Consider the following 27991-nt stretch of genomic DNA (forward strand, 5'->3'; position numbering starts at 1 on the left):
GGTTGCAAACCACCCGCATCAGCGCTGGACACAGCGACATTCGCCGAGAGGATCTCGACCTCGGCGTGTCCTCGCCCCGCACAATCCTAAAAGCTGCCGTGAGCACATGGGATCCAACCTGAGATGTATTTCTGCGCTTACATATAGTCGGCAATATCGAAAGGGTCGGCGCAATCTGTCCTATCTACATGCTCAGTTATTTCCTTTTCTCCTGATTAATCGTTGCCAAAAGATAAACTTTATCAGAGTTATTTATCGCTCATCACCTGTCCACAGAATGCCATAAAAGTTCACATAGCGTTCACATGTGATAGGGTTACACACAGATAAAATCCTGTATTAGTCATCTAACGTTCCCAAAGCACTTCTTTTCTCATAGAAAACCAAGCCCAAATTTTCTTTCTTTTTTTCTTTCTTACGTATTATCGAAAACCAAGACAATCCACAGTTCTCTTCAACCCAAATCTTCAAATAGTCTTATTGAAAGCTACTTATTTCTCTAAAATAAACTCCTTTTCCCAACCACTGTAAGCTCTGACTTCTTTTTCCCGTCACTGCCCATTTCAGGTTTTTCCTACACGCCATTTACCAGACAATTTCTGGAACATGGGGACCGCAGCTCTCGAGTAATTTCCCTACCTGTGAGTGCACACACCACCTGTACCAGAGCACTTTGGCCGTTTAATGCCAGCAGTAGCGGGATGGCCAAGCAGCAGAGATGAGTAGAAAAGAGATCTCGGGAAAGGCACGGAAGACAGAACAGTTCCATCTACCGTGTTTCGACTCATGTGGAGACATTACGTCTTCTCCACCTCGATGGGAAGCCTGAATATTACAGACGAGTGGGAAAGCACAACAGCTAAGGGGGAAGACGCCTTCCCCTGCACCAGGAATTCCTTCGGGGACGGTTTCAAGCCAAATCCCAGCCTGAACCGCTCACTTGGGCATTTTTCTCGACTCCACTGAGGTTCCACAGAAGCCGGTGGCAGCAGGGAACAAAAAGCTCCTTCTGCTCGATGCCAGGCTTGGAGTTACACTGAAGCATCAGCTCCAGCTCTACAGACTGAGGGAAGAAGTTGAGTTACGGGTGTATACAAAACCTTCTCTTGAAGGGGTTCAGAGTGCTAAAGAATCGAGGTTGCCAGAAAAGGAGAGAGGAACAGCGTGGCTGCCCCCACTGAGTAAACACGCCGGGGTAGTTCACACATCATTATCATATGAAAGCGCCCAAATGTGGCTGAGACAATAAGTGGTCTCTAGACCAAGCCAAAAGGGTTGTCTCAGCTTCAGACCCCACGACACTTTTGTTCCCACTCCACCCGAGTCCACCTCACCACTCCAGTTCGGTGAAACTAGAATCTGTCTCTCCTTCTCCAAGACAGACAGAAATACTGACAACATTGGCGTCGCTCCTCGGGGAAAATTAGCAATTTCCGGATAAGAACTGGCAGGTCAAAAGGATGAGTCAAGATCTGACATATACACCCAATCGCTCACATTCCCACGACCCTGAGCTACTGAGCAGTGCGCCGGCATGTTCAGATCTGCCGGTTCCCACTGATCACCGACGGCAGAACAGAGGAGAAAAAGATTAACAAAAACTCACGCAGAGGGACCGTAGGACAGAGGCTCACCTGTCCGGAGCTAGGAGGGTCCTTCCCAGAAGGAGTGCCTGAGCCGGGATCAGCCGATAGGAGACGGGTAGACAAGGCTGCCGCTCCTGGCCTCAGGAACGTGAAGTCCTTCTGCCCCGACTCGGAGGCTAAACACACCTCGTAGGAATAGGGCAAGGGCAGCGTGCTGCTGCAGTAGTTGTATGGTGCTTTTGAGCCCAAGGTGGAATACAGTTCCTTATCAGAAGTTATAAAAATGGGAGGGCTCCTCGACTGTCGACATTTAAAGAAGAAAAAAAACCCGACCGTGGAAACAAATAATAAGGACACGACGGAGAGCGACACAACAAGAATGAGGTTCAGATCAGAAGTCAGCTCGGACACGGCTTCTCTGTCTGTGAGCTCCGGCAGCGCCTCCTGCAAGCTCTCGGCCAGCACCACGTGCAGCGTGGCCGTGGCCGACAGCGCCGGCTGCCCGTGGTCCTTCACCACGGCCACCACACGCTGCTTGGCCGCGTCCCGCTCGGACACGGCGCCCGCCGTGCGCACCTCGCCGCTGTGCCGCCCCCCCCGGGACAGCGCCGGCTCCGACGCCTGCACCAGCTCGTACGACAGCCACGCGTTGCGCCCCGCGTCCGCGTCCACCGCCACCACCTTGGCCACCAGGTAGCCGGCCTCGGCCGAGCGCGGCACCACCTCGAACGGAGACGCCGCCCCTCCCGCCGCCGCCTCTCCCGCTGCCGCCGCCGCCGCCGGCCAGGGCACCCGCGGCGCGTCGTCGTTGCGGTCCAGCCCGAAGGCGCGCACCGTGGCCGTGGGGCTGCGCGCCGGCGCGGCGCCGTCCTGCGCCCGCACGGCCACCGCGAACTCGCGGCACTGCTCGTAGTCGAAGGAGCGCTGCGCGTACAGCGCGCCGCTCCGCGCCTCCACCGACACCAGCGGCGCCGCGCCCGCCGCGCCCGCGCTGCCGCCCGCCAGCCAGTAGCTCACGCGCCCGTTGGCGCCCGCGTCCGCGTCCCGCGCCTGCACGCGCAGCACCAGCGCGCCCGCCGCGTTGTTCTCCGCCACGTACGCGCTGTACGCCGCCTCCTCGAACACCGGCGCGTTGTCGTTCACGTCCGACACCTCCAGCACCAGCTCCCTGCTGCTCCACAGCGACGGCCTGCCCCGGTCCCGGGCCACCACCGTCACGCGCTGCTCCGACGCCTGCTCGCGGTCCAGCGCGCTCGCCGTCACCACCTTGTACGAGCCGCCCGACGACGCCACCAGCGACAGCGCCGCCTCCCCCGACAGCTCGCACGACACCTGACCGTTCTCGCCGGAGTCTCTGTCCCGCACTTTCAGCACGGCCACCACGGTACCAGCTGGAGAATCTTCGGGCACCGGGCTCGACAGGGATAGAATGGTGATCTCGGGCGCGTTGTCGTTCACGTCCAGCACCTCCACCTCCACCTTGCAGTGCGCTACCAAACCCCCTCCGTCCCTCGCCTCCACCAGCAACATGTAACCTCGCGTATCCTCAAAATCCATCTCATCCTGCAGCATGATAGACCCGCTCTCTGCATCCAGCACGAATTTCTGAAGTACCTTGGCCGGCATTTTCCCGAAGCCGTAGGTGATGTGGGCATTTGTGCCGGCGTCAGCATCGGAGGCAGAGACGTTCAGCACCGCGAATCCCGGAGGAGTGTCCTCTCGCAGGCTGACCCGGTACCGATCCTGCGCGAACACGGGAGGGTTGTCATTTGCATCGGTGACGTTGATCCAGAGCTGGGCGGTGCCAGTCCGGGGCGGGTCTCCGCCATCCAGCGCCGTCAGCAGCAGACGCAGGCTGGGCTCGCTCTCTCGATCCAGCGCACGTCGCAGCACCAGCTCCGCAAACTTGCTGCCGTCCTGGCTCTCCTTCACCTCCACCGCGAAGTACCCGTTGGCCTCCAGCTCGTAGCCCTGCAGTGAGTTACTGCCCACGTCTGCGTCCTCGGCCACGCCCACGGCGAATCGAGCACCGGGAGATGTCAACTCATTGATTTCAAAGTGGATATTTTCCTTAAGAAATCGCGGCGCGTTGTCATTCACGTCCTGGATGTCCACTTGCACGCGGAAAACGTTCAGAGGGTTGTGAACCAGCGCCTCGAAGCTGACAGAGCAGGACGCCGACTCGCCGCACATCTCCTCCCGGTCCAGCCTCTCGTTCACGTACAGGTTGCCGTTCTCCTCATTCACCGTGAAGTATTGCTTCTCCTCGCTCAGCCGCAGCTTGCGCGCCGGCAGCTCGTCCGCGCTGAGCCCCAGGTCCCGCGCCAGCGGCCCCACGAGCGAGCCTCTGCCCAGCTCCTCGGGGATGGCGTAGCGGAGCCGCTCGGCCGCCGCCCGCCACCACACGCACAGCAGCACCGCGGCCAGCAGCGCTCGCCCGCCGCCCGGCCCGCGCCTCTGCCGCCGCCTCACCGCCATTCTCGCCCGCCGCCGCCGCTCGCCAAGCTCCTGCCTCCTGCCGCTGCCCTGCCTCCCTTCCAGCCGCTCTCGCCACACAGCGCACGGGCCGCCGCACCGAAGACAGCCCGCTCGGCCCCACAACCACGCCGCTGCTCCCCGACAAGCGACGCACCAAAGCCGCACCAAAGCCGCACCAAACCAGCCTCTCGCCGCTGCCGCTGCCGCTCTGGCCGGCGCCGGCCGAGCGAGCAGCCTGCGGGGGCCGGGCGCTGCGGCGGCGGCGGCGGCGGCTCCAGCGCCGGCAGGCGGCGGCCAACAGCGGCACCCGGGGGCGCCGCCCCGCCACTGCAGCCGCCCGATGGCCGCGCCCGAGGGGGTCTCGCCCCTGCCTCACCGTTGGCAGCTCACCTCCATCAGCCACCGAAAAGCGAGAGTCGGAGTTTAGTTTGGCGAGTTTTTTCATACCCGCGGAAAGGGGAATCGAGGAGCTCTGTTCCGAAGCAAAAATGCGGAGTCTGGCTCGAAAACGTGTAGTGGAGTAGTGAAGGATCACATACACTTCGTACGAAGGAGCACAGGTGGGTAGAGGTAAGTATAAGCACGTACACTGTGCATCAAATGCCTTTCAGATTCCTATCCCTTCTATTACTGCTGTGGGCTCTCTTTACCCAGCTCTTTTATTTCTTTTCTACAATATCTGTGAAGCAACATCCACAATATACTTAGGAAGAGAAGTATTACAAATACTTCTACAAAAAGAGAAGCACCAGAAACACTTCCTTTCTGGAGATTCTTGTTTATGTTAATTTTATTTTATATCCCCCTCTCAGTTACTGTGACTGTGAGGAAATGGCAAGTCTTATTCTCTAGAACAGCATTATCCTTACATGTTCCCAGTTTTACAAATCATGATTACCACAACTTCTTGTCCTATAACTGGGAAAAATTACTTGTTAAAGCAGTTATTCAAAAGATTTTTCAGTGAATGGCGTAAGTAAGTAGATCTATGAACGTGGATAGACTAAAAGAGGTACCCGTGCTCCCAGGATAGTTACCAGTGTGCTGAATTTTTTACTCTGAGAATTGTAAAAATGAGGTTAATAACTCATTTATGGTGACACCCGAGGCATTAATGACATGTCAGCCAGCTTTTGCAGGATGGAGAATTTGAGATAAATTAAAAAAAAGTCACAAAAACGAATCTTAGAAGGGCAAAACTAGAGAAGGCAGTTTACCCACGGCTCAAATGCACTGACATGTCTTTTGCCATGATAAAACACTGTATGTTCCCGGCATGGGATGGTTGAAAACAGAAATGATAAAACACTCTTGAGAGCAACGGCTATGAAAAAACACTTGATCTACCTCGGTGCCTGTTTGTATTGACACCGCCTCTCTGCAAGAACCAAAGGAAATCACGAAATACAAGACTCTCCACAAACCAGCAGATCTTATTTCATGACCTTATAGAGAGCAGGGCACTTTATGATCAGTTGAAGCATTCCAAGCGCTACACAAACCAGGTTTGGGAAACTACAGGTACATCAGGTTTTCCAACATTCCTATTGCTCAAGAAATAACTCCACGAGTTATTACTGTGCTCATTCACAGGGTCCTGGTGATGCCACTCTTGCTACTGTTTCAAAAGAAAGATAGAAGCTACAAGACTCAGTTCTTATCTCACAAGCTTCTTTTGCGGTAGCGATTATTAGGAAATGATCGCTCAGCCTCATCATTGCTGTGAGAACAGGCTCTTCCTCCGCAACAAGAAGCAGCCACACTCCGGCTTCAGAAAGAGAATGCTGAGAAATTATTTAAGGAGAATCTCGCCCTTCCTCACCCTTTGTTTTATCACATAAGTTAGACACTGCTTTTCAAGCTTTCAAATAATCAACGTTAATTGAAAGCTCTGTGTTGTATGACAGCTTTGATAAATACAAAACCAGACGACTTTTGGAAAAACCTTCAACCAATAATCAGTTCACAATGACAATACCTGTGTATGTCTAAGAGTCCAAACTGAGAGCAGTGCAAGAAATTAGCATTTGCAAATGAACTTTAGGCACATTAGGACCTACTGTTACTACACCCCCATTAGTATTTACATTTCTCTGAAAAAGGCACAACGGCAAAGAGTAAAATAGACAAAAAATGCCCATAGTTTTCCTTCCTAATTTGCCCTAAACTAAGACAAATAGAAACAATCTTTCGGAAATCAACTTTTGTTTGGCAGAAGAAGCTTCTCGTGGAAAATCAGGTCATTCTTACAAAATCACTCCAGGTGCAATAACTCTGGATTGTGTTCACCGGCTGATAAGGAGCTCAGAAAGAAAAAACAGCATTTCAACCCAGTAATGCATTAAGAATGTGCGCTACACTCCTCCTCCTACATTGCACCGATTTTAAACACTCGGCATGGAAAGATCGAGCGCTGCTACTCGCGAGAGAATGATTCAAAACAAGATTTAAGGCGACATAAAAAGCACAAACGAACAATGCTTTTTACAAGTGTAACTCGACATTCCTTGCAGTGCCGTGCTGTCTGTAACGCACCCCAGCAGAAACCTCGGCAAGACACTCGATTTTCTGGATTTGAAGCTAGTTTGAAGGCATAAAAAGAGGCATATAATCTCTAATCTATGAATAATGTGTCTGGGAACATCCAGTTCTTCAACTCCATCTTTGCAGGAGCACAGCAATGAAGCACCACCGAGGTGACATACCAGTGCTAACATATATATTTTAGATTTAAGATTAGCAACAAGTGATTCCACTACTCTTCCACCATCTCTACTCAACCCCGGGCGTGAAGCTCACTTTTTACTCAAACAAAGAAATTCCCAGAAGAAAACTCGAAGAGTGTCTGGGAATGGCCTCGTGGAAAAAACAGAATGCTACACAAAGTTGACATTGATGCAACTGCTGGATGAGGACCACACAATGAAACCTTTCAAAAGTCAAAAATCTAACAAACCCAAAACAAATCAGGTAAACACGGGTCCACGTTCGATATAAAACAATGGTTTGCATTAATCCTAAAGACTATTCAAAGAAAAGGAACACGGCGATAGTGAAAATTAAGTATAAGAAACACTGACTTGAGAAAAGTGTCGCTGATAAAAATCCATACTACAGTGAAGTCCATACTATGTTTTAAACTATAGTAAATAATAGAAAAGTATAGGACCGGGTGGTACAAAACACCCGACCAAAGAGTGATGGCAGGAAAAAAAAAAAAAAAAGGGAAGAAAACCCAAAAATACGTAAGATTGAGTGCAAAAATAAAATACACTTATGAACTTGAAATTGCTAGACGGGAACACAAAACTTCTCTATGACAACCAAATGAAGGACACGTGCTATGGAGAACACAGCTGACATTGCTAAGAACGTAAATTTCCACTTCGTTCAATGCAATAGAGCAGATCGGAAAAGCTAATACTGTCAAGATAAACGGAATTAAACAATCTGAATTAATAAAACCAAAATTATCAAACACAGAATCTCAAGCACAGAAAAGCCTCTATTCTCCTGAAATGCCCACCAACCATAAGACTGAAATCCGACTCCTAGGCACATTCCCCGGCAGCAGGAGGCACCAGCGCATCACTCACAAAGGCTTTGCCTTACTTGTCAGAGTATTTTCCTACTCATATCAGAGACCACCACACAAAAGGAAAAGGAAGCAGAAGAAGGAACACTTGCAGACAGAATCCAACCCGAGGAACTCACCGAGGGAGCGGCGGGATCCGCGGGCAGGGCGGCGGCAGGGTCCTCGTCCCCGAGCAGCGGCGCGGGCTCGTCGGGCAGAGGCCGCGCCGGGAGGGTGTCGCAGCAGCTGGCGGCCGAGAAGCGCAGCTGGCTCTTGCGCGAGTCGGCCGTGAGCGACACGTCGTGCGAGTAGGACTGCAGGAAGGCGCGCACGCCGTCGATGCCCACGAAGTGCGACACGGGCACGCCGCGCAAGGCGCCGCTCTGGGCCGGCAGCAGGTGCTGGCGGCGCCAGCGGCGCAGGCGCAGCGCCAGCAGCAGCAGCAGGAAGGCGAGGAAGAGGCACGACACGGCGGCCACGGCCAGCACGAGCCAGCGCGTCAGGCTGCCGGCCGGCTCGCCCGGCGCCGCCGCCTCGGCCGCGCTGCCCCGCTCGGCCAGCAGGTCGGCCACGCTCTCGGCCAGCAGCACGCTCAGCGTGCCCGTGGCCAACGGCGTCGGCCGCCCGTGGCCCTTCACCAGCACCACCAGGCTCTGGCGCGCCGGGTCGCGGGCCAGCGGCGAGCGCGCCGTGCGCACCTCGCCGCTGTGCAGCCCCACGCGGAACAGCCCCGGCTCCGTCGCCTTGGCCAGCTCGTACGACAGCCACGCGTTCTGCCCCGCGTCCGCGTCCACCGCCACCACCTTGGCCACCAGCGCGCCGGGCTCCGACCAGCGCGGCGCCAGCTCCACGCCCGACCACGCGCCGCCCGAGCCCGCCGCCCGAGACAGCGGCGGGGGGGACAGCACCCGCGGCGCGTTGGCGGTCTCGTCCACGATCACCAGCACCACCGACACGTTGCTGCTCAGCGCCGGCGCGCCGCCGTCCTCCGCACGCACCCACAGCCGCAGCTCGCGCACCTCCTCGTAGTCCAAGGAGCGCAGCGCGTACAGCGCGCCCGTCTCCGCCTGCACCGACACGTACGACGACAGCGCCGCGCCCCGCACCCGCCCCTCCGCCAGCCGGTACCGCACGCGCGCGTTCTGCCCCCAGTCCGCGTCCGTGGCGCGCACCGTCAGCACCAGCGCGCCCGCCGCGTTGTTCTCCCACACGCGCGCGCTGTAGCGCTCCTCCGCGAACACCGGCGCGTTGTCGTTCACGTCCAGCACCCGCAGCGCCAGCACCGCGCTGCTCTGCAGCGCCGGCGACCCGCCGTCGGCCGCCCGCACCGTCACGTTGTACTCCGACACCTGCTCCCGGTCCAGCTCTCTCGCTGTCACCACACGGTAGTAATCGTCAAAAGACTTCTCCAGCCGGAAAGGCAGGCGCGTGTCAAGCGAGCACCGAACCTCGCCGTTGGCTCCCGAGTCTTGATCATACACGTGCAGCAGGGCCACCACCGTCCCCGAAGGTGCGTCTTCAGAAATTTCACTCACAGCAGACCGCACAGAAATCACAGGTGCGTTATCATTTATGTCTGTGACGGTGATCGCGATTTTGGCAGTGTCGAAAAGGCCTCCGCCATCCCGTGCCTGCACCTCCAGTTCGTAAGAGGAGCCTTTCTCGAAGTCCAGGCTCTGCAACAGAGTGATCGCTCCACTCTCAGAGTCCAGACGGAAAATAGCCCTGTCTGTCTCTTTCTTATACGAGTATTTAACTTCCCCGTTCAGCCCCTCGTCGGCGTCCGTGGCCGTGACGGTGACGAGGACAGAGCCCACGGGCACGTCCTCGGGCACACGCACCGTGTACTCCGCCTGGCTGAACACGGGCGCGTTGTCGTTCGCGTCCAGCACGGTCACACGGATCCGAGCCGTGCCCGTCCGTGCCGGATCGCCGCCGTCCATCGCCCTCAGCACCAGCTCGTGAAACGCCGCCTCCTCCCGGTCCAGCGCCTTGGCCAGCACCAGCTCGGGACGCTGATCGCCGCCGGGGCCCGCCTGCACGGCCAGCGAGAAGTGCTCGTCACCGCTCAGCTCGTAGCTCTGCAGGGAATTCCGGCCCGAATCCGGGTCGTGAGCCCTGGCCAGAAGAAATCTCGACCCCGGGGTTGTCGTCTCGCTAATCCTCTCCTCCAGCTCAGCATCCTTGAAGCTAGGGGGGTTATCGTTAACATCCATGATTTCCACGTGGATTCGGTAAACCTTCATTTCCCCCTCCACGATCAGCTCACAGCGCAGCACGCATTGCTGCACACGCTCGCACAGCTGCTCTCTGTCGATCCTCTCCGCCGTCACTAAATGTCCCGTCTTCCCGTGCAAAGCGAAATACTGCGTCTGACCTCTTTCTACAATGCGAACGCCGCTGTCGCCAGGCGCCGGCAGCTGCAGCCCCAGGTCCTTGGCCACGTCGCCCACGAACGAGCCCTTGGGCAGCTCCTCGGGCACCGAGTAGCGCAGCTGCCCCCACGCCGCCTCCCACGCCGCCAGCAGGACGGCCCAGAGCACAGCTCGCTGCCGCCGGCCCCAGCGCCTCCCCGCCCAGCTCATCTCCGCCAACTTAGCTCCCCGCTGCCGCTGCTGCTCAGCTCCCAGCGCTTGCTGACCTTTCCCACCGGCCTCTCCGCTCCCGGGCCCTGCCCCAGCCTCCGCCGCCTCTCCGCCGCACGGATCCGCACCGGCAGGACGATCGCACACCGCCGCCCGGGCTGCCCACCCACCAATCCAGCGATCGAGCTGCGATCCAGCCTGGCCGCAGCGGGCGGGGCTGCCGGCAGCGCTCCGATCCTCCTCTCGCTCCTCTCGGTCAACAGCGGCGCCCGCAGCCTCCTCCCGGCACTGCAGCCACCGAGCGCTGCCCGCCCTGCCTGCCTACAAACAGGGACCACTCGCCACCCACACGCCGCTTTCCATCTCCTGCCTCCGCTTTTCTGCAGCCCATCTCGCCTTTGATCCTCCAGGGCATTACGATCTGGAGGAAGGCAGAGATATTCCGTGAGCGCTGTTCTATAAACGCACGGGACACTAATGACTTACTAATGTTATTTTATGTAAATTCAAACACATTTTCCGTATTTTATCCTGTAGCTTATGGTTAGCGTTATGCTTCTTGTACAAAAGCATCTTCAGCAACAGGCTCTCAGAGAAGAAACGGGAGGATTCCATATCCCGAATAAACACAGCTATCAGGTTCATTAACACAAGCGGGACAAGAGCAATTGCATGCTTCTTCAAGTCAGGGAGATAATTATTACAGCACTGAATAACCGGGACAAATAAAGATGCAGCTAAAACACTTAAAAGGAAACTCTCAGGACTTCAAATTTTTCACATCCCTTCCTAAAATCAACATAGTGTTTCATTAGATAACACAGATTTACGTTTCATCAATTCATTCTAGGTTTCTTTTATTATGGAATCAACGTGTAAAGAATTCAAGCTCCTTCGTAAACTATTTATCGCCGTATTTCTTAACGACGTTGATACGATGGGTTTCCAAGAAATAAATTATAGAACCATAGGAAAAAAGAACAATTGTGATCTTGAAACATTTCTGACCAGTAATCAATATGCAAATTTGATTGATTCAAGTGCCTAAACCGTCGTCTTTACAATCTCCCTCATATATGATCCCTCTGCATCTCAGATGTCCATCCTAGCCAACAGAATTTCAGATATTTGCTGTTCCCGATACACCGACTTCAGCTGATACCCCCAATATCTTTGTGGGAAAAGGATAGAAAAATCAAAATCTCTGACACAAAAATCATTCAACCCTATCACAAGCATATGAAATAAAGATCATGAAGGGCAAAACAGAGCGAACTGCTAGCCAGGACGTATAAAAAGAACCCATCCAGTCCCACTACTGCAATCCCCCCAGAAAAGGGCAACAATCGCTTTTTTTCACTCACCGTGGAGAACTGAACTTTCCACTTTCGGTTCCTTTCTAAATCTACCAGGGATAAAACAGAGTTTAACGAACGGGTTTGTGTAAAGCTCTACACGAGTTCCAAGCACAGCTTTCCACAAAAAATTAGTCAGGAATGATGAAAGCTCCAACACCCGCTCGCTGTCAGTGCTTTTCTCCTTTTTCCTCGACCCCCTCATGGACAAGCAGCCATTCTCCTTCCACAGAATACCAATACCAATGTGCATGCGGTACTACGAACACATTGCAACTGATAGAGCTCAAAAGTTAAAGACAAAACCTCGCACCTGAAGCTGAACCTGTGACCAAGGAAGAACCAAGTGCTCTCCATGAACGGGGCATTGCCCGTTCCTTAATTCACTCCATCACGGAGACAGACTGTGCAACTCACAAAAACAAAAACTTCAGTTTCAGGAAAAAACAGACAAACACTGAGAAACGCTGCTACGAGCCGAAAGGAGAGCCATAAACAGAGCCTGTCAGCTGAATCTGTTACCAAGAAAAAATGAGAAACTTCCGCGGCCACTACATAGAGACCCAGACGACGAGTCCCCTCAGACACCAAGCAGAGAATACCCGGAACAAGGAGGACGATTCCGAAAGTTTTAAAAGCAGAAGAAGGTCAAGCTTTACACACCTGCAGTGCACCAGCATGGGCGGGCGGCTCTCCCACGACGACGTTACTGCTCGGGCTCGGCTTCTCGCAGGAATCGCCGCCCAGAAGCTCCTCCGCCGACAGGACGGGCACCGCCGGCACCGGCGGCGGCGGCCAAGCGGCCTCGGGCACGGCGCGGGCCGGCGGTGGCACGCACAGATTGTAGGAGTAGGGCAAGGTGCCCTCGCAGAAGTCGGCCGGGAAGGCGGCGCCGGCCAGCGAGAAGCGCTGCGCGCCCAGGCAGCGCAGCACGGCGGGCGGCCCGGCCCGGCGCAGCCGCGCCACCACGGCCAGCGCCACGCTCACCACCAAGAGCGCCGACAGCAGCGCCAGCGCCAGCACCAGATAGAACTGCAGCTCGGCCGCCGCCGCCGCCGCCTCGGCGCCCGCCCGCCGCTCCCTCAGCCCCGGCAGCGCCTCCTGCAAGCTCTGGGCCAGCACCACGTGCAGCGTGGCCGTGGCCGACAGCGCCGGCTGCCCGTGGTCCTTCACCACGGCCACCACACGCTGCTTGGCCGCGTCCCGCTCGGACACGCCGCGCGCCGTGCGCACCTCGCCGCTGTGCTGCCCCACGCGGAACAGCGCCGGCTCCGGCGCCTGCACCAGCTCGCACCACAGCCACGCGTTGCGCCCCGCGTCCGCGTCCACCGCCACCACCTTGGCCACCAGGTAGCCGGCCTCGGCCGAGCGCGGCACCACCTCGAACGGAGACGCCGCCCCTCCCGCCGCCGCCTCTCCCGCTGCCGCCGCCGCCGCCGGCCAGAGCACCCGCGGCGCGTTGTCGTTGCGGTCCAGCACGAAGACGCGCACCGTGGCCGTGGAGCTGCGCGCCGGCGCGCCGCCGTCCTGCGCCCGCACGGCCACCGCGAACTCGCGGCACTGCTCGTAGTCGAAGGAGCGCTGCGCGTACAGCGCGGCGCCCCGCGCCTCCACCGACCCCAGCGGCGCCGCGCCCGCCGCGCCCGCGCTGCCGCCCGCCAGCCAGTAGCTCACGCGCCCGTTGGCGCCCGCGTCCGCGTCCCGCGCCTGCACGCGCAGCACCAGCGCGCCCGCCGCGTTGTTCTCCGCCACGTACGCGCTGTACGCCGCCTCCTCGAACACCGGCGCGTTGTCGTTCACGTCCGACACCTCCAGCACCACCTCCCTGCTGCTCCACAGCGACGGCCTGCCCCGGTCCCGGGCCACCACCGTCACGCGCTGCTCCGACGCCTGCTCGCGGTCCAGCGCGCTCGCCGTCACCACCTTGTACGAGCCGCCCGACGACGCCACCAGCGACAGCGCCGCCTCCCCCGACAGCTCGCACGACACCTGACCGTTCTCGCCGGAGTCTCTGTCCCGCACCTTCAGCAAAGCCACCACGGTGCCGAGCGGTGCGTCCTCGGGCACGGGACTGGACAGGAATAAAATGCTGATCTCAGGAGCGTTGTCATTCTCGTCTGTGATGTCGATTTGCACTTCACAGTGGTCGGTGAGCCCGCCGCCGTCAGTCGCCTCGATGCCGAAGATGTATTTATTATTTTCCTCGAAATCGAGAGGACCCGCGGTTTTGAACTCGCCGCTCTCGCTGTCGACAGCGAACAACGCCCTGACGGATTCAGGGACACTGCCAAATGAGTAGGACACTCGCCCGTTGGAGCCCGCGTCCGCATCTGTCGCTGTCACCCGCAGCACCAGGGAACCTGCAGGCAGATTCTCCGCCACTCGCGCTTCGTAGACGCTTTTGCTAAACACTGGACGGTTGTCATTAGCGTCCGTCACGTTTACTCGAACCTGGACACTCCCAGACCTTGCTGGATCCCCGCCGTCCACCACGGTCAGCACCAACTCAAAAGAACTCTGCTTCTCTCGATCCAGCTCTTTCTCCAGCACTAATTCCGGCTGCTTCTTTCCACCGGCCCTCTCTTTCATAATGAGAGAGAAGGACGGGTTGCTGGATAGATGGTAAGTCAGTAGAGAGTTGCTTCCTACGTCTGCGTCTCGAGCCATCTCCAGAGGAAAACGAGCACCAGGAAGTGTCCATTCACCGATCTCGACGTCCAGAAGAGACTTGCTGAAGGCAGGGGAGTTGTCATTCACGTCCTCAATAGACACCATGATGTGGAAAATGTTCGGCGGGTTCTGCACCAGCGCCTCGAAGCTGACAGAGCAGGACGCCGACTCGCCGCACATCTCCTCCCGATCCAGCCTCTCGTTCACGTACAGGTTGCCGTTCTCCTCATTCACCGTGAAGTATTGCTTCTCCTCGCTCAGCCGCAGCTTGCGCGCCGGCAGCTCGTCCGCGCTGAGCCCCAGGTCCCCCGCCAGCGGCCCCACGAGCGAGCCTCTGCCCAGCTCCTCGGGGATGGCGTAGCGGAGCCGCTCGCCCGCCGCCCGCCACCACACGCACAGCAGCTCCGCGGCCAGCAGCGCTCGCCCGCCGCCCGGCCCGCGCCTCTGCCGCCGCCTCCCCGCCATTCTCGCCCGCCGCCGCCGCTCGCCAAGCTCCTGCCTCCTGCCGCTGTCCTGCCTCCCTTCCAGCCGCTCTCGCCACACAGCGCACGGGCCGCCGCACCAAAGCCAGCGCGCTCGGCCCCACAACCACGCCGCTGCTCCCCGACAAGCGACGCACCAAAGCCGCACCAAAGCCGCACCGAAGCCGCCTCACCCCGCCTCTCGCCGCTGCCGCTGCCGCTCTGGCCGGCGCCGCCCGAGGGCGCCGCCTGCGGGGGCGGGGCGCTGCGGCGGGGGCGGCGGCGGCGGCTCCAGCGCCGGCAGGCGGCGGCCAACAGCGGCACCCGGAGGCGCCGCCACGCCACTGCAGCCGCCCGATGGCCGCGCTCAACGGGGCCCGCCTTGGGCCGGGCCTCAGCGGCTGCACCGCCTCCGGCCTCGCTTCTCCGCTGCAAACACCGAGCACACAAGCTCCTGCTCCATTCCACTACAACCCCATTCTATCCACGATGTGCTGCCTGCTGCTTTTACGGCATTCTTTTGCGTCGCAAAACAATTGTTTTTATTGAACACTCAGAAGCAAATATTCATGGCTCAGCAGTAAAGAATCGCATTCAGCTGCTCTCAATAAAATCATAGCGCACTTATAACAGCAGTAAATTATAATACAGGGAATACTTGAAGAGTTTTTCTGCTCTGTTGTCCCATATCTTGAATTGTCCCTTCATGACCTGGGATCAATTAATCTGAGGTATAGATAACCTAAAGTAATGTAAGTGTACACCAATGCCAAGATAATAAAATAACAGTAATTTATTTCTGGCTCATTCAAGTTGTTTCATCAACATCTCCATATCCCTGCACTTGACATTGGAAAGTGCAAAGCAAGACTGAGTCCGTCATAGATTCCAAATATGTTTGCAGTTTCCAACTTAAACTTACTTTCAAGGTCATTTAATGCACACCTCTGCCATGAGCAGGAATATTTTCTGCTACACATGAACATTGGAGGCATATCCAAAACTTTTCTGACCAATATGTTCCATTTTCTCTCAACACAGAATGTGAAGATTTCAATTAATGAAACCTTCCCTTCTCTCAGGCAAAACCACTTGACAAGGTAAAAAGAGTGCTTAGGAAACCCTTCCTCTTTACATCTCTAGACATCTCAGGTGTGTGAGGGAACTGCCCCTGCACTCGGACAATTGGGACACAGGAGACCTTCCACAGATCAGACACGCTGAGCTTCAGCTCATGACAACAAGCAATGCAAGAGTTACAAACACATAGAAATTAACAGAGGCAAGAACACTTTGTAGGCCTCCCTTGCTCTACACAAACAACTCAAAGCACACCCTACTCCATCAGGCACAGCCTTGGGGTATCTATGACAAGGGACAAGCAAGGCAATGACCCACTTCTTCTCTGGCCTCACACTCACAGCTCCCCTCTCTTCTTTTGCTTCTCCGCCACGCAAGAGCAAGAGCAAGAGATATTAACACACAACAGACTGATAAAACGGATAGGTTGTTGATAATAGTAAGTACACTAATATGCAGAGACAATCTAGAAAGAACAAAATGAGAAAAAACAACCTCATAGAAGAACCCAAACCATGAATGAAGGCAAGGAATCATTTGAAGACAATAAGTTCTTGTTGAGGATCAATGTCACTCCTTGACAAAAAAATACAACCAGTCAAAAGAAGCAACCCAAATCAACCCAGAAAAATCATTCCAAAAAACTGGATCAACCAAGCCAAGAATGGGAAAAGACCAGATGAGGATCAATCATGGCCTCACATTTCAGATTGTCTCAACTATACCACATACACAACAGAGGAAGCTCAATTGTAACTAATGCACACGAGGCCTCACACAGGAGATCACTACACAGACACCAGACACTCATTTCCTTGCATAGGAAGACAAAGAAAAACCTTGGAACCACAGCTCTCAGCCTCATCTAACTACTAGGACAAACAGACCTTGACACCATTCATTCAATCATGTGGAACTATATCACACTGAACTCCAGCACCGGCCCTGTCTCTGTGCAGACAGACTTCTTCTCTCTGCCCAAACAGAACATGAAAGCAAAGATTGAATACAGACATCATTCAAAGAAAATTTCTGTGCACAGCTTCTCAAATCCCAAGCATCACAAAAGAGATCATTCTGATCCTCCCAATTATTGGAACAAGTGTAAAATGTTACATAGGCCATCAATTTTCAGCAGCTCTGGCAAAGACACAGCCATCCAAGGATCACCTCAAAGCCAACATCACCATTCTGCAGCACATGCACTCCTCACAAGATGCGTGACCACCACTCTTGATGCAACAGAATATGGAACACAAACTGCGCCATTTGACTCCAAAACCACAAAAGATAAAATCAGGAGACTCCTCCTGACTCATTTTCATCAGGCCAGCAATAGCCCTGGGCATCAACACAACACATCCATGTCTCCTCCACTACCTCCTCACGCACCACATCCCCAACACTCCCCAATAACCCTTCACAGCTCACATGCTTATCACAGATCTTCAGAATTTACACAGATTCCAACAAAAGGAAAGTTGTGAAGACAGAATCCTCAGACCATGGATAATATTTCACTTCTCACCCAAGCCATGGGACAAGAAAAAGCATTTCTTACAGAGATATTTTCCAGAAACCTGCCTTTGAAAGTCTTTCTCTTTTCACCCCTAAACATGAAAGATCCAGCTTCAGATCATCAGAAGAGTGAGATAGAAAGTTAACACCTGCAGGACTGAAGAGCTCACAACATTCTTTTGGGTTTTGTAACTCACAGGAGATGATCAATAACGTTGTTTACAGGCACTGAAGACATTGCTTACTCTTCCCATATGGCATCTTCCATAAGCACAAAGTGAATCTTTTCAGTGACACATTTATGATGGGATGCAAATACTTTGTCAGAACCTCCCAGGGTTCTCCAGCCACCTGCTACACAGATCTTCTGGACAATGACATTCACAGGGAAAAACCCCATCTTGGTTCATGCTGGAGACAGGAACTGGACAGGGAATGGAGGAAAACATTCCCTTCAGGCTTGCAGCAGACATTCATGCACAGTTCACACAACTCCAATTCCCAACCCTTCCCATCATCCATGGGCTTCTTTCACCCACACATCTTCAAAACACGTGACACTGGAGGCCCAGTTCCCCACACCATTTCTCTTCACACCACCAATTTCACACAGCCATCTTTCCACCTCTGCACTATGGAAGTGACATTTGCCTGCTCACTCAAGTTCTGGGAAGAGACTTCATAGCTCTAAAAGGAAAAGCCGAGCAGTCTTCCAAGAGAGACAGAGTCAGTGAATATCTGCACAGGGGGAGTTATGCCCACCTTCTATCTCCTGCTGCAAATTAAATCTCTCCCTTCCCATCCAGCCTAGTCTACCGCCATGACAAATATTTTATAGCCAGGGCTCATCCAGCTCCATTTGACAGAGCTCGACCTTCAAAATCAAACAAGAAACAAAGCAGTTCTGCCATTTTCTCCTGCATTTCCTCCTCCACATACATACACTTACAGACTTTTCAAAGAGCCACAATTTCTAAGAGGGTCCTTCATCTTCATAACAGGCACACAGACATCACCAAGCAACACTTCTTGCCTGGCCCAGCTCTCTGCTGTGCACAAAGATCAAAACATGGATAACACAAAGAGTGTTCCTGCTGACTTCCAGAATGTATAAAGGAAAAAGAAAAAGGCTGAGAACAAAGTGCAGAGAAGTTCCACACAAAGCCATCAGCATGTTGATCACGATTCATTCAACCTATTCAAGCACAGGTGCTCTTGGGAAGACACGTGAGCCTCATAAAAAGTTGTATTTCCTCATAACGCCATACATCACTTCAGAAGATCTAACACTAACAGCAACACTCATTCTACACAGCACAGGAGACATGGGGGGAAAACACCTCCAACCTGAGAAATAACCAAAATCACGATCTAACGAACAGCCTGCCAGCAGCAGCCTTCTCCCTCCTTCCTTCTCCACTAACTGCAAAGCTGATGACAGAGCCCATGTCCAAAGAACGACACCAACGGGCACCAGCCATAAGAACGTCACCGAGGGAAACTCGACCTCGCTTTGAAGGCAAAATCTCCAAGGCAAGGCAGAGAACAGGGCGGGGAAAGGACACGGGAGCAGCAGCAGAAAGCACGAGTGTCGGAGAAAACGTGCCCAGAGCAACTCACCGAGGGAGCGGCGGGATCCGCGGGCAGGGCGGTGGCAGGGTCCTCGTCCCCGAGCAGCGGCGCGGGCTCGTCGGGCAGAGGCCGCGCCGGGAGGGTGTCGCAGCAGCTGGCGGCCGAGAGGCGCAGCTGGCTCTTGCGCGAGTCGGCCGTGAGCGACACGTCGTGCGAGTAGGACTGCAGGAAGGCGCGCACGCCGCCGATGCCCACGAAGTGCGACACGGGCACGCCGCGCAAGGCGCCGCTCTGGGCCGGCAGCAGGTGCTGGCGGCGCCAGCGGCGCAGGCGCAGCGCCAGCAGCAGCAGCAGGAAGGCGAGGAAGAGGCACGACACGGCGGCCACGGCCAGCACGAGCCAGCGCGTCAGGCTGCCGGCCGGCTCGCCCGGCGCCGCCGCCTCGGCCGCGCTGCCCAGCTCGGCCAGCAGCTCGGCCACGCTCTCGGCCAGCAGCACGCTCAGCGTGGCCGTGGCCGACAGCGCCGGCCGCCCGTGGTCCTTCACCAGCACCACCAGGCTCTGGCGCGCCGCGTCGCGGGCCAGCGGCGGGCGCGCCCTGCGCACCTCGCCGCTGTGCAGCCCCCCGCGGCACAGCCCCGGCTCCGCCCCCCTGGCCAGCTCGTACGGCAGCCCCGCGTTCTGTCCCGCGCGCGCGCCCCCCCCCCCCCCCTTGGCCACCAGCGCGCCGGGCCCCGCCCAGCGCGGCGCCAGCTCCACGCCCGACCACGCGCCGCCCGAGCCCGCCGCCCGAGACAGCGGCGGCGGGTACAGCACCTGCGGCGCGTTGTCGTTCTCGTCCACGATCACCAGCACCACCGACACGTTGCTGCTCAGCGCCGGCGCGCCGCCGTCCTCCGCACGCACCCACAGCCGCAGCTCGCGCACCTCCTCGTAGTCCAAGGAGCGCAGCGCGTACAGCGCGCCCGTCTCCGCCTGCACCGACACGTACGACGACAGCGCCGCGCCCCGCACCCGCCCCTCCGCCAGCCGGTACCGCACGCGCGCGTTCTGCCCCCAGTCCGCGTCCGTGGCGCGCACCGTCAGCACCAGCGCGCCCGCCGCGTTGTTCTCCCACACGCGCGCGCTGTAGCGCTCCTCCGCGAACACCGGCGCGTTGTCGTTCACGTCCAGCACCCGCAGCGCCAGCACCGCGCTGCTCTGCAGCGCCGGCGACCCGCCGTCGGCCGCCCGCACCGTCACGTTGTACTCCGACACCTGTTCTCGGTCCAGCTCTCTCGCTGTCACCACACGGTAGTAATCTTTACGGGATTTCTCTAGCCGGAATGGGACGTCCCCATCGAGGGAGCAGCGCACTTCACCATTCGGTCCCGAGTCTTGATCATACACATGGAGCAGTGCAACCACAGTCCCCGATGGCTCATCCTCAGAAATCTCTCTCAGAGCAGACCGCACAGAAATCACAGGTGCGTTATCATTTATGTCTGTGACAGTGATCGCGATTTTGGCAGTGTCGAAAAGGCCTCCGCCATCCCGTGCCTGCACCTCCAGTTCGTAAGATTCGCCTTCCTCATAGTCCAGGCTCTGTAACAGAGTGATCGCTCCACTCTCAGAGTCCAGCTGGAAAATAGCCCTGTCTGTCTCTTTCTTATACGAGTATATAATAACGCCGTTTAGCCCCTCGTCGGCGTCCGTGGCCGCGACGGTGACGAGGACAGAGCCCACGGGCACGTCCTCGGGCACACGCACCGTGTACTCCGCCTGGCTGAACACGGGCGCGTTGTCGTTCGCGTCCAGCACGGTCACACGGATCCGAGCCGTGCCCGTCCGTGCCGGATCGCCGCCGTCCATCGCCCTCAGCACCAGCTCGTGAAACGCCGCCTCCTCCCGGTCCAGCGCCTTGGCCAGCACCAGCTCGGGACGCTGATCGCCGCCGGGGCCCGCCTGCACGGCCAGCGAGAAGTGCTCGTCACCGCTCAGCTCGTAGCTCTGCAGGGAATTCAGGCCCCAGTCCGCGTCGTGAGCCCTGGCCAGAGGAAACCGCGAACCCGGGGCTGTCATCTCACTAATCTTCTCTCCATACTCATTTTCTTTAAAGCTCGGCGGGTTGTCGTTAATATCCGTGATTTCAACTTCGATTCCGTAGACCTGCATCTGTCCCTCCACGATCAGCTCACAGCGCAGCACACATTTCTCCACCAACCGGCACAGCTGCTCTCTGTCGATCCTCTCCGCCGTCACTAAATGTCCCGTCTTCCCGTGCAGAACGAAATACTGCGTCCGACCTTCCGAGACAACGCGGACACCCCGACCGCTTAGCTCCGGCAGCTGCAGCCCCAGGTCCTTGGCCACGTCGCCCACGAACGAGCCCTTGGGCAGCTCCTCGGGCACCGAGTAGCGCAGCTGCCCCCACGCCGCCTCCCACGCCGCCAGCAGGACGGCCCAGAGCACAGCTCGCTGCCGCCGGCCCCAGCGCCTCCCCGCCCAGCTCATCTCCGCCAACTTAGCTCCCCGCTGCCGCTGCTGCTCAGCTCCCAGCGCTTGCTGACCTTTCCCACCGGCCTCTCCGCTCCCGGGCCCTGCCCCAGCCTCCGCCGCCTCTCCGCCGCACGGATCCGCACCGGCAGGACGATCGCACACCGCCGCCCGGGCTGCCCACCCACCAATCCAGCGATCGAGCTGCGATCCAGCCTGGCCGCAGCGGGCGGGGCTGCCGGCAGCGCTCCGATCCTCCTCTCGCTCCTCTCGGTCAACAGCGGCGCCCGCAGCCTCCTCCCGGCACTGCAGCCACCGAGCGCTGCCCGCCCTGCCTGCCTACAAACAGGGACCACACGCCACCCACACGCCTCTTTTTGTCCCGCGCCCATCTCCTGCCTCCGCTTTTCTGCAGCCCATCTCGCCTTTGATCCTCCAGGGCATCACGATCTGGAGGAAGGCAGAGATATTCCGTGAGCGCGGTTCTTTAACCGCACGGGAAGCACTTACTAATGTCATTAAATGTAAATTCAAACACATTTTCCGTATTTTACCCTGTACCTTACTGTTAGTCTTATCCTTTTTGTTCAAGAGCATCTTCAACAACAGGCTCTCAGAGACAAAATGGGAGGATTCCATATCCCAAATTAACACAGCTATCAGGTTCATTAACACAAGCGGGACGAGAGCAATTGTATGCTTCTTCAAGATAAGGAGCTAATTGTTACAGCTAATTGAATAACACGGGCAAATACAGATGCAGCTAAAACACTCAAAGGAAACTTTCAGGACTTCAAAACCTTGATATCTCTTCTTAAGATAAACATAGTGTTTCCTTGGTTTATACAGGCTAACATTTAATCAAGTAATTCTAGGTTTCTTTTATTCTGAAATCAATGTGTAAAGCATTCAAGCTAGTTAGTGAACAATTAATTTATGCATTTCTTAACGACGCTGATACGATGTGTTTCCAAGAAAGGAATTATAGAACCATAGCAAAAAAATTACAATTGCGACCTTGAAACTGTGCTGACCACTAATTAATACGCAAGTGGGAATGATTCTAGTGCCTAAACCATCGTCTTGTCAATCTCCCTCAAATGTGATTTCTCCCTATCTCACATGTCCATCCTAGGAGACAGACTTGCAGAAACTTGCTGCTCTCGATATACCCGAGTATTCATGCAACCGCAAACATCTTTGTGAGAAAAGGATAGAAAAGTCCGAATCTCTGAAACAGAAATCATTCAACCCTCTTACAGGCGTATGAAATAAAGATCATGAAGATCAGAAGAGAGTGAATTAGGTACCAAAACGCATAAAAAGAAGCCATCTAGTCCCACCACTGCAACCCCCCCAGATACGGGCAATAACATCTTTCATTCAACATGGAGCACGGAACTTCCCACATTCGTTTCTTTTCTAAATAGACCGGAGACTTAACAAAGTTTAACGAACGGGTCTATTTAAATCTATACACGAGTTCCAAGTCCCTTTCTGAACAAAGCAGTCAGGAAAGACAAAACCTCCAACACTAGGTGTGCCTTTCTCCTTTTTCCACGAATGCGTCATGACCAATCAGCCGTTCTCCTTCCACAGAACACCAGTCTGCTTTCAACATTACGAACACATTCTCATTGAGAGAGCTCAAAGGTTAACGACAAATCCTCGCGGCTGAAGCCGAACATGTGACCAAGGAAGAACCAAGTGCTTCCTGATCTCCATGAACGGGGCATTACCCGTTCCTTAATTCACTCCATCACAGAGACAGAACTGTGCAACTCACAAAAGCTCGACTCCGGGAAACACAGACAAACACTGAGAAACGCTGTCACCAGCCGAAAGGAGAGCCAAAACAAAGCCATTAAGCTGAAACTGTTAGCGAGAATAAAATGCAAAACTTCTGCCACTACGTAGAAACACAAATGACGAGTCCCCTCTGACACCACGCAGAGAATACCCGGAAAACATGAACGATGTTTCCGAAGCTTTTAAAAGCAGAAGGAGCTGACGCTTTACACACCTGCAGTGCACCAGCATGGGCGGGCGGCTCTCCCACGACGACGTTACTGCTCGGGCTCGGCTTCTCGCAGGAATCGCCGCCCAGAAGCTCCTCCGCCGACAGGACGGGCACCGACGGCACCGGCGGCACCGGCGGCGGCGGCCAAGCGGCCTCAGGCACAGCGCGGGCCGGCGGCGGCACGCACAGATTGTAGGAGTAGGGCAAGGTGCCCTCGCAGAAGTCGGCCGGGAAGGCGGCGCCGGCCAGCGAGAAGCGCTGTGCGCCCAGGCAGCGCAGCACGGCGGGCGGCCCGGCCCGGCGCAGCCGCGCCACCACGGCCAGCGCCACACTCAGCACCAAGAGCGCAGACAGCAGCGCCAGCGCCAGCACCAGGTAGAACTGCAGCTCGGCCGCCGCCTCCGCCCCGGCGCCCGCCGCCCGCTCGCTCAGCACCGGCAGCGCCTCCTGCAAGCCCTCGGCCAGCACCACGTGCAGCGTGGCCGTGGCCGACAGCGCCGGCTGCCCGTGGTCCTTCACCACGGCCACCACACGCTGCTTGGCCGCGTCCCGCTCGGACACGGCGCGCGCCGTGCGCACCTCGCCGCTGTGCAGCCCCACGCGGAACAGCGCCGGCTCCGACGCCTGCACCAGCTCGTACGACAGCCACGCGTTGGGCCCCGCGTCCGCGTCCACCGCCCCCACCTTGCCCCCCAGGTAGCCGCCCCGGGCCGGCCGCGGAACCCCCTCAAACGGAGACGACGCCTCCCCCGCTGCCGCCGCCGCCGCCGGCCAGAGCACCCGCGGCGCGTTGTCGTTGTGGTCCAGCACGAAGACGCGCACCGTGGCCGTGGAGCTGCGCGCCGGCGCGCCGCCGTCCTGCGCCCGCACGGCCACCGCGAACTCGCGGCACTGCTCGTAGTCGAAGGGGCGCTGCGCGTACAGCGCGCCGCTCGGCGCCCCCACCGCCACCACCGGCGCCGCGCCCGCCGCGCCCGCGCTGCCGCCCGCCAGCCAGTAGCTCACGCGCCCGTTGGCGCCCGCGTCCGCGTCCCGCGCCTGCACGCGCAGCACCAGCGCGCCCGCCGCGTTGTTCTCCGCCACGTACGCGCTGTACGCCGCCTCCTCGAACACCGGCGCGTTGTCGTTCACGTCCGACACCTCCAGCACCAGCTCCCTGCTGCTCCACAGCGACGGCCTGCCCCGGTCCCGGGCCACCACCGTCACGCGCTGCTCCGACGCCTGCTCGCGGTCCAGCGCGCTCGCCGTCACCACCTTGTACGAGCCGCCCGACGACGCCACCAGCGACAGCGCCGCCTCCCCCGACAGCTCGCACGACACCTGGCCGTTCTCCCCGGAGTCTCTGTCCCGCACTTTCAGCACGGCCACCACGGTGCCGAGTGGGGCATCCTCGGGCACGGGACTGGACAGGGATAGAATGGTGATCTCAGGTGCGTTGTCATTCTCGTCCGTGATGTCTATTTGCACCTTGCAGTGTGATACTAAACCCCCGCCGTCTCTCGCCTCCAAGCCAAAGATGTACTTACTCTTCTCTTCGAAATCGAGGGGACCCACCGTCCTGACCTTGCCGCTCTCTCTTTCAACAGTAAACAATGCAGTGATACTGTCCGGGACGTTGCCAAAATAGTACAACACCTGCCCGTTGGTGCCGAGGTCTGCATCTGTCGCCAATACCTGCAGCACCTCCGATCCAGCTGGCAGATTCTCGGCCACTCGCGCCTCGTAGAGGCTTTTGCTGAACACGGGTGAGTTGTCATTTAAATCCGTCACGTTGATGTGAATCTGGATAGTCCCGGACCTCGCGGGGTCTCCGCCATCCACCGCCGTCAGCATTAGTTCAAAAGAGCTCTGCTTCTCCCGGTCCAACGCTCTGTCAAGCACCAGTTCCGGCTGCTTACCTCCGTCGGGGCTCTCCTTTAAAGCCAGAGAGAAGGATGGGTTGCTGGATAGTTGGTAAGTCAGCAGAGAATTCTTTCCCACATCCGTGTCTCGTGCAGTCTCCAGCAGAAAACGAGCACCGGGAAGAGTCCATTCACCGATCTCGAGATAAAGAAGAGCCTTTCTGAAAGCAGGAGAGTTATCATTCACATCCTCGATGGACACCTCGACGGGGAAAACGTTGAGTGGGTTGTGCACCAGCGCCTCGAAGCTGACAGAGCAGGACGCCGACTCGCCGCACATCTCCTCCCGGTCCAGCCTCTCGTTCACGTACAGGTTGCCGTTCTCCTCATTCACCGTGAAGTATTGCTTCTCCTCGCTCAGCCGCAGCTTGCGCGCCGGCAGCTCGTCCGCGCTGAGCCCCAGGTCCCCCGCCAGCGGCCCCACGAGCGAGCCTCTGCCCAGCTCCTCGGGGATGGCGTAGCGGAGCCGCTCGGCCGCCGCCCGCCACCACACGCACAGCAGCACCGCGGCCAGCAGCGCTCGCCCGCCGCCCGGCCCGCGCCTCTGCCGCCGCCTCACCGCCATTCTCGCCCGCCGCCGCCGCCGCCGCTCGCCAAGCTCCTGCCTCCTGCCGCTGCCCTGCCTCCCTTCCAGCCGCTCTCGCCACACAGCGCACGGGCCGCCGCACCGAAGACAGCCCGCTCGGCCCCACAACCACGCCGCTGCTCCCCGACAAGCGACGCACCAAAGCCGCACCAAAGCCGCCTCTCGCCGCACCAAAGCCGCACCAAAGCCGCCTCTCGTCGCACCAAAGCCGCCTCTCGTCGCACCAAAGCCGCCTCTCGCCGCACCAAAGCCGACTCTCGCCGCCTCTCGCCGCTGCTGCTGCCGCTGCCGCTCTGGCCGGCGCCGGCCGAGCGAGCAGCCTGCGGGGGCAGGACGCTGCGGCGGCGGCGGCGGGTCCCGCGCCGGCAGGCGGCGGCCAACAGCGGCACCCGGAGGCGCCGCCACGCCACTGCAGCCGCCCGATGGCCGCGCTCAACGGGGCCCGCCTTGGGCCGGGCCTCAGCGGCTGCACCGCCTCCGGCCTCGCTCCTCCGCTGCAAACACCGAGCACACAAGCTCCTGCTCCATTCCACTACAACCCCATTCTATCCACGATGTCATCTTAGGCCATTCTTTTCAGTCGCAAAACAATTGCTTTGATTGAACACTCAGTACCAAATATTCATGGCTCATCAGTTAACACCGGAATTCAGCTGCCCTCAATAAAATCGTGACACATTTATAGTAGCAATAAACGATAATATAGGGAATACTTCAAGAGTTGTTCAGCACTGTTGTCCCATGACTTGAATTGTCCTTCATTATCTGGGATGAAGTAATATGGGATATCGATCAGCCTAAAACAGTGTAATCAAATCCAATGCAGTGGTAGCAGAATAACTTTTACTCTTTTATTTCTTCCTCATTCTAGTTGTTTCCACTCCAAGGCCATTCTATCCATGATGTGATCTTAGGCCATTCTTTTGAGTCACAAAACAATTATTTTAATTGAACAATCAGTACCAAATATTCATGACACACCAGTAAAGAATGGAATTCAGCAGCTCTTAATAAAATCATAGCACTCGTACAGTAACAATAAATTATATAATAGGGACGACTTCAAGATATTTTTGCAAATTGTCACATACCCTGGTTTGTCCTTCATTACCTGGGATGAATTAATCTGAGATATAGATCAACCTAAGGCACTGAAAGCCATTTCTATGCAAAGATACCAGAATACTATCTTTAGTTCTTTCTCACTCATTAAGATTGTTTCATCTACATCTCCATATCCGAGCACTTGAAAATGGAAAGCGCAAAGAAATGCTGAGTCCTTCATAGAGCTAAACATTGTTTTCAGTTTCCTACATAAACCTTCTTTCAAGGTCATTGAACTCACACCTCTGCCATGAGCAGGAACACTTCCTCGTTGTCTTAAAAGCTGGAGACATATCCAAAACTTCTCTGGGCTGTATGTTCCAGTTTCTCACAAACCAAACGGGAAAGATTTCACCTAAACAAAACTTCCCTTCTCTTAGTTAAAAACACTTCTCTGCTGTCCTATGACCACTGGCCCTGGTAAAAAGAACTCTGCCAATATTTCCGATGACCTCATTTGTAAATTGGAACAGCAAGAAACCCCAAAAGAACACTGCCAAAAGTCTACACACAGGGATCTTTTCTCCATGCTACAACACCTAAACTCCTTCAGTCCTTCTGCACAGCTCGCATGTTCCAACCCTCAGACCACTTCCATCATTCTTCTGGACACTCCACCATGGCCACTTGGGATATTGGCCAAACATCTCCATGCACTCTACAATCTCACAAAAATATTTGGGAGTGGAGGAAGGACCTGCTCCGACCTGCTGCTGGGCAGAGTACTTCTCATGCAGTGCAGGACACCATTGCAGCAGCAGGTGCCCACTGGCACCTCATGTCCCATCTTATCACCCACCAAGAACCCAAAGGACTTCTCTGCACACCTCTTCCCTCTCCCCTACTCTCTGTGTAAACTGGGGATTGCCCTAATCCACGTGCAGGACCCACCAATTGGCCCTCTTCAACTTCAGGATGTTTGCATGGCGCCACTTCTCCAGCCTGTCCCTTGCCGGCATCTCTGCCCTCTCGTCAATCAACTCCAGTTGCTGTCAGCTGAAAATTTTCTGAAGGTTCACTCAATCC

The 27991-nt window shown here is 56.6% G+C and overlaps 4 protein-coding genes and 1 pseudogene across 5 annotated transcripts in view; 2 read left to right on the forward strand and 3 right to left on the reverse strand.

The window, feature by feature from the left end:
• Nucleotides 1-10270, reverse strand: part of LOC102107921 (protocadherin gamma-C5) — a 49379-nt gene extending 39109 nt beyond the window's left edge. The window contains exon 1 of one of the 2 annotated variants that reach the window (XM_088063423.1): nucleotides 8811-10270. In XM_088063423.1, coding sequence (XP_087919549.1) covers nucleotides 8811-10223 — 1413 coding nt within the window. In that variant the 5' untranslated portion in view covers nucleotides 10224-10270. Of the gene's footprint in view, nucleotides 1-1634; nucleotides 4210-8810 lie in introns of those variants that run through there. The other variant, XM_088063421.1, reaches the window with a different exon arrangement.
• Nucleotides 7840-8804, forward strand: LOC148182998 (uncharacterized). Its single transcript, XM_088063425.1, has one exon. The coding sequence runs from the start codon at nucleotides 7978-7980 to the stop codon at nucleotides 8665-8667; it is 690 nt and encodes a 229-aa protein (XP_087919551.1). The 5' UTR covers nucleotides 7840-7977; the 3' UTR covers nucleotides 8668-8804.
• A 1956-nt stretch (nucleotides 10271-12226) lies between the features above and the next one.
• Nucleotides 12227-14713, reverse strand: LOC106629030 (protocadherin gamma-B2 pseudogene; annotated as a pseudogene).
• A 4283-nt stretch (nucleotides 14714-18996) lies between these two features.
• On the forward strand, nucleotides 18997-19958 carry LOC148182999 (uncharacterized). The gene has a single exon (XM_088063426.1). It carries the CDS (start codon nucleotides 19127-19129, stop codon nucleotides 19814-19816), a length of 690 nt encoding a protein of 229 aa, XP_087919552.1. The 5' UTR covers nucleotides 18997-19126; the 3' UTR covers nucleotides 19817-19958.
• Nucleotides 19959-19961: 3 nt separating this feature from the next.
• On the reverse strand, nucleotides 19962-27924 carry LOC148183000 (uncharacterized). Its single transcript, XM_088063779.1, has 5 exons — nucleotides 27919-27924; nucleotides 26001-26355; nucleotides 23378-25914; nucleotides 20033-21693; nucleotides 19962-19989 (listed from the first exon to the last, which is right to left on the reverse strand). The coding sequence occupies exons 1-5, from the start codon at nucleotides 27922-27924 to the stop codon at nucleotides 19962-19964; spliced, it is 4587 nt and encodes a 1528-aa protein (XP_087919905.1).
• Nucleotides 27925-27991: the final 67 nt, after the last annotated feature.

Source organism: Pseudopodoces humilis, chromosome 17, assembly GCF_049639895.1.
Source record: "Pseudopodoces humilis isolate 2021_Gansu_Grassland_sample_001 chromosome 17, ASM4963989v1, whole genome shotgun sequence".
NCBI lineage: Eukaryota > Metazoa > Chordata > Aves > Passeriformes > Paridae > Pseudopodoces > Pseudopodoces humilis.